This window comes from Argopecten irradians, chromosome 3 (genome assembly GCF_041381155.1).
Source record: "Argopecten irradians isolate NY chromosome 3, Ai_NY, whole genome shotgun sequence".
Lineage (NCBI taxonomy): Eukaryota > Metazoa > Mollusca > Bivalvia > Pectinida > Pectinidae > Argopecten > Argopecten irradians.
The window spans coordinates 49,418,991-49,424,990 of record NC_091136.1 but is presented as its reverse complement, the minus strand read 5'-3'; the positions used below and the strand labels follow the sequence as shown (position 1 = coordinate 49,424,990).

At 36.4% G+C, this 6,000-nt stretch overlaps 1 protein-coding gene across 1 annotated transcript; it reads right to left on the bottom strand.

The window, feature by feature from the left end:
* Positions 1 to 1,097: 1,097 nt before the first annotated feature.
* On the bottom strand, positions 1,098 to 5,759 carry LOC138318928 (uncharacterized). The gene is made up of 3 exons (XM_069261742.1): positions 5,183 to 5,759; positions 3,505 to 3,714; positions 1,098 to 3,013 (listed from the first exon to the last, which is right to left on the bottom strand). Exons 1-3 carry the CDS (start codon positions 5,598 to 5,600, stop codon positions 2,337 to 2,339), a joined length of 1,305 nt encoding a protein of 434 aa, XP_069117843.1. The 5' UTR covers positions 5,601 to 5,759; the 3' UTR covers positions 1,098 to 2,336.
* Between the last annotated feature and the right edge of the window lie 241 nt (positions 5,760 to 6,000).

Sequence of the window (6,000 nt, the reverse complement as noted above, 5' to 3'; positions counted from 1 at the left end):
CACTCAAGGAATGAAGCCGCTAGAGCACTGAAAAGGATTTTCTAAAAATAGTAACGGTGACCTTGACCCTGCAACCTTGAAACTCAAACTTTTTCAGTCCTTTGTATTTGTGTGCAGTTTGATCAAAATCACTCAAGGAATGAAGCCGCTAAAGTGCTGACAAAGAAATTATCTAAAAATAGTAACAGTGACCTTGACCTTAGTCTGGCAATCTTCACACTCAAACTTTTCCGAGACATTATGATCCTTTGTCATATGTGTGAAGTGTGATCAAAATCACTCAAGGAATGAAGCCGCTAGAGTGCTGATAGGGATTTTCTAAAAATAGTAGCAGTGACCTTGAACTTGACCCAGCAACCCTGAAACTCGAACTCGTCTGAGATCTTGTTAATATTAAGCTACATACAAAGTTTCATCAATCTCGATTCACATTTACTCATTTACTCAAGTTATCGCGTTCACAACAAAAAGTTAACGCACGACGGAGCACAGGGACCTGGCACGAAATTTTTTTAACCAATAGTATACATATATATATTATAGTATCAAGGGTATGAACTCGGCGGTCGAGAAAAACGGACCTATTTTTTAAAACCATGATTATTTTAATAAATGGGTTATATACAACATTGACGGATATCTTACCTTAAAGAGAAATAATTTATCTTTCCATTGAGTGCTTGATGAACAAAATTGGCCAAGTATTGACGAAGTTATGGCTTGATGAATCGAGAAATTTACGAAAAATATGCTAGGTAGACATTTCCCTGTCCGGTCGAAATGTCGTCTCGGCTCTAATGGGCACCTCAAAAACCAAGCCAAAATCACAAAATCTACGCTTGTGGTGGTAAACAGTACCCATAACTGTGTTCATCCACAACCTCCTTTGGAGGTGTCATGACCCGTACTTTGTAGAAACTCCATTTAAACATCGTGTAGCTCACTTACTTTAACCGTCACCGCCATGTTCATTTTTCTCTCGGAACGCTTCTCGACTTTACATATCGTGACTACATTATGCAAATTATGTAATGTTGTGCTTGTAGGTAAACTCGAGAAGCGTTCCGAAAAACAAATGAACATGGCGGTGACGGTTAAAAATAGTAACAGTGACCTTGACCTTAGTCTGGCAATCTTCACACTCAAACTTGTCCGAGATATTATGATCCTTTGTCTATATGTGAAGTGTGATCAAAATCACTCAAGGAATGAAGCCGCTAGAGTGCCGATAGGGATTTTCTAAAAATAGTAGCAGTGACCTTGAACTTGACCCAGCAACCCTGAAACTCGAACTCGTCCGAGATCTTGTTAATATTAAGCTACATACAAAGTTTCATCAATCTCGGTTCACATTTACTCAAGTTATCGTGTTCATCGTACTAATTTTGTTGTTGTTGCATAATTGATGGTTACATGTATAGCTGTTTAACGTCAAAATGTTTATGTGACAACATCTTCCCGAGATCTGTTTGTAACCAGGTATTTGTTATCTTGTCCCCATAAAGACTTACTAAAGTCTTTCTTTGTGATATGATATTAGTATAAATTATGATCTAAGAACGACGTTAGGTACATTGCTTTCTGCTTCGCTCCCGATCACTGGTTGGCATCGGGAATGATCATTCAAAAATGGATCTTTTCGCTGTGGTTTGTAATTGTTCAACTTTTCTCAGAGAGTTACGATCACAATTTAATGAAATTTATGCAAAACTTTCCTTTAACATTTTTCTGAGCAAATCTGGTTTCAATCAATTTCGTACTTTATGAAATTGCGATTATGTTGATGGATGACGAATTAGCTCATCGACCTGCCTTTGAGACAGCTAAAACACATGAAAGAAATCAATCACAAAGATGTTTTGACGATTTTTTTATACAAACGAAACATACCTTATGGCCCCTTTGGTTTAATAAGAAATAATAAAAAACCCATAGAAACTGAATATACACATTTGATTCAACAAAAGAATGAACTTAAGCTAAAATTCAAAATGATGGTACACGTACCTTGTATGTGTGCATATCAATTTATGGTTATCGAGGGCATTTTGCTAAATCATCATGGATAGAAAACCTTCGTCAACGAGTGATAAATTATCAAAACACACTTCTAAATTTGGTCGCAATCTCAATGCATGCATGATATGTAATGTTGGCCTATCAGAAGAGTATTGAAAGACAAATCGTGTTTTGTCTCGTTTCTATTTTAATAAAACAATTCATGCGAGAAAAACGAAAAGCCATCACAGGTCTTAGTAATACATTTTTGAAATGTGTAACTTCCGGATATGATGATTCTATTTTTATGAACTACAATAATGTACAGTAATTTTGGGCTATTCTTTTTGACCCGATTTCTGGGGGTGCGCGAGTGTTATGTTTATCCTTTCCCAGGGACTTTCATCAGCTGTCATTGAAACAAAATTTCCTTTTGACTTTGTCCCTCTGTAGTACTTCAGATCATCTTTTAAATCCTCGTGTAATCTCGACTTCTTAAGACCTATCTCAGGACCAAGATTTCTTTTGGTAAAAACAGTAAAATTCAAGAAAAGCCAAATGATGATTATGGTTTCAATGTCAAGATTGAATTGGATGCCATTTTTAATCCACAGTTTGAGTTCTTTTTTGATGTGAAGTAGGCAGTCATTTTCTGGGTCATACAGACAAACAGACACACGATCTGATGTGGCTCCAAAAGATGGAATCAGGAAATTTGACAGTGCACTGTGGTCCCTATGTACCTGAGCAAAGCCATTTGTTATGGCTTTAGCCAAGATCTGCTTCAAGATCTTCTGGTCCAGGAGAATACATTCATGCCTCCTGCTTCTTTTATCCTCAACACAAATATCGCGACTTTCATATGTCTCTACCTTTCTTTGCTTTTTCTGGGGTTCACCTTCAGTTTTACTATCCTCTTCGTCGTCTTGGACAGAGGTCTGTTCCTTCCCAATAACCACAGCAACAGTATCGTTCACCATAATGTCCACTCTTCCGTGCCACGTCCCAACTGATCCTGTATAAACATTCAAACATTTATACAGTATGTACATTGTCACTGCGATGCCTAGGCTACAGTGTCTAATATAATCCTGTATGAACATCAGATCCTGTACGGAAATTCAAACATTTATACAGTATGTACATTGTCACTGTGGTGCCTACAATGTCTGGTCCTGTATGACAATTCAAACATAACTATTGACATTAGACATTGCTACCGCACAGTGGCTACGACGTAGTTTAATCTATTAATCTATTTCAACATAAGTGTGCTAGTTCAAAAACGATAATTATATAAGGTACATTTTGTATGTCATATTAGTTTTTTGCAAAGAAGCAAAAATGTTTGCATAGCTTAGATTAGCAAATAATTATGAATAAACAAGAATAGAATCACACTGTCTGTAATCCAAGAACTTATGCTTTAATCTTCTTTTTATCAATAGTATCCTAATTTTGTTTCCAACTACAACAAATCTGTATATGATCAGAAGTTGATTTTACCTAGTGAAGTGTTCCCTCCACAAATTTTGTCATTACAGCCACAGCCACATGTTTTGGGAAGTTGTTTTGCACAGTCATCAACCTCATACGTCTTGCCTGGTACAAGCTGAGAAAACAGGTGATGTGCTAGTCCAGTGACCACCTGTGTCTCATTGGTAACAGTATTAAGGTTTAATAGTTTCCAAATGGCTTTTTCGTGACTTTCTATCTCTGGAAAAAATGACACAAGTGAAACATACCAAAAGAACAAGGGGTCTCAGATATAATTTGGCAATCTTTATTGATTGGATTCTCTAGGAAATATGAATATTTAATTTTCTTCTACTTTACTAGATGCTTTACTTAAATAACTAACACCAGGCCGGAACCTTGAGATTTATCTTGCATCTCTAATGAAACAATTCGAAGATAAAAACACAATTTGAAACCATAGGAAAGGTATATATATCCAAACTACAAGATGGTATTATATTGCAACGCTCAGCCATATGTATTAGCGATGATCGGAAGGCCGCTTGCTTTTATAACCATCAACCCGACGTTGTGTTTCAAAAGTATCTGGTGTGCTATGTACCTTTAACATTTTTTTCATTTCTTCGTTGCAAAAAGAAAGACAGTTTGGGGAATTTGTACAAAAAATATATATAACTATAGCCCATCAGAAGTTTCTCAATATCTGATATTATTGGATTAAGTGCCCGACCATTTGAAATCTGTCTGTTTTCCGATGTTTCTGGAGTGACATTTATACGGCATGACATATATTGACCAAATTAAAGATAATTTCCATTGTCACATCTTATACAGTTTGTTAAAAATCATACTTTTTCTGAAATTGGGTAGTGCTATATATGGCCGACCGAGTTATAGACCTTGACACAGTTTTACACATATATATATATATTCATTCAGAGAGAGAAAATGTCTTAAGAAACAAACGCTTGAGCTTATGTTTGAAGAGTATGATCTTTACCGTTTTTTTTATCCAGACCCCTAAACGCCTCAAAATCGTCTTAGGACACTCTTGTGAGTCCATAGCTGCAATATTGTAGCTCAAATGACTTTTAGACAGAAAATGTTGTCGTCTTTAGAGCTACAATAGGTGCCTATTACTGCTAATGGAGCAAAGTAATAATTATGCAAACCATTATAAAACGTTTGTTTGCATTTTATCGTACTTGTTCATATTGCTAACCTACTAGGCAATAAATCTGAACCATATAAATTATCAAATTCTCGTTGAGGCATACTTTTTTTTACATAATGCATATGAAGGTGTTTCTGAAGGAAATTTACACGGCAAGTCCGTTCCAATTTCTCGAAACAAACTTAAGTCAAAAACTGACTTAAGTCATAAATGTTCATATAAGTTACATAAGAAGAAAAACTTAAGTTTTGACTTTACAGTATAGAAAACTGTGCCGAGTGATTTTCAGAGGCAGTGCTCCACTACGACACCATATGGACCAATTCGTACCCGGCCGAAAGGTATAGTAGGCCGGGTACGTATATTCGTTCTAGTGGGTCCATAATTATATCAACTGTAACTAATTCTTAGACCCCTGTATTACATGTGGGTCAAAGTGCTATAGATTTTTTCGGCACGCAATTTTTTTATCTTGAAAGTATAATATAAAGCTCAGGCACAGTGGCGTAGCTAGTGCTTATATATAATTACCTTGAAGAAAATTCAACAACACTATGAATGATTGATCAACGCCAGACTTAGAACATTTTTCGATAGCATCTACGCCATTTTCCCGAAACGTATCTAGAATAGTAGTATCTAGCATGTTCTTCATATCCACCACTTGACAATCTGGCCGACCGGAGACAAATCGAGTTTTCCACAATCTCATGCTTTCAATTGTTGTTCTAAGTGAAATGAATGCATCACTAAACACAGTTCCTTCTTCGGCATTACACTTATGTATTTCCAAATTAACGAAATGAACGAAATCGGTGTAAGCTGTGATAGCTCTAAATATGTTTTGCACTATCTTTTCCTCTGGAGACCCCTTAAATCCGTTAAGGGTTTGTCTAATATGTCTACTTGAACAACAATGATCGATCTTTGCAGCCATTTTCATTAACATCCGTTGAGTTACCACTTTAAAAGGGTCACGCTGTGATCGGTAAAGTGTTTAGCACGTTTGCCGTATATCCAGTGACAGGTTGACAATGTCGCCGTATGCCGACCTCGTATGTCAATCCATGTATACTTTTCCAGTTCCGGTTCGTCTCGTTCAACCAAACACTTATGTCTATGGTCAGAAATGTTAAGCGTCTTATTGACCGAGACTATTCAGGGATCGGCCAGGATTGGGCAATAACAGACAGGAACGTTCCCCCTCTTTCAAACGACAGTATCATCATTGTTTAAATGACAACTTTGTATTTTTTTATACGCCGATAGGCATATTTCATTTATATATTACCTAATCTTGACCCACTCATGAAATAATCGTTTTCGTACCAACAGAAACATAAAATTAG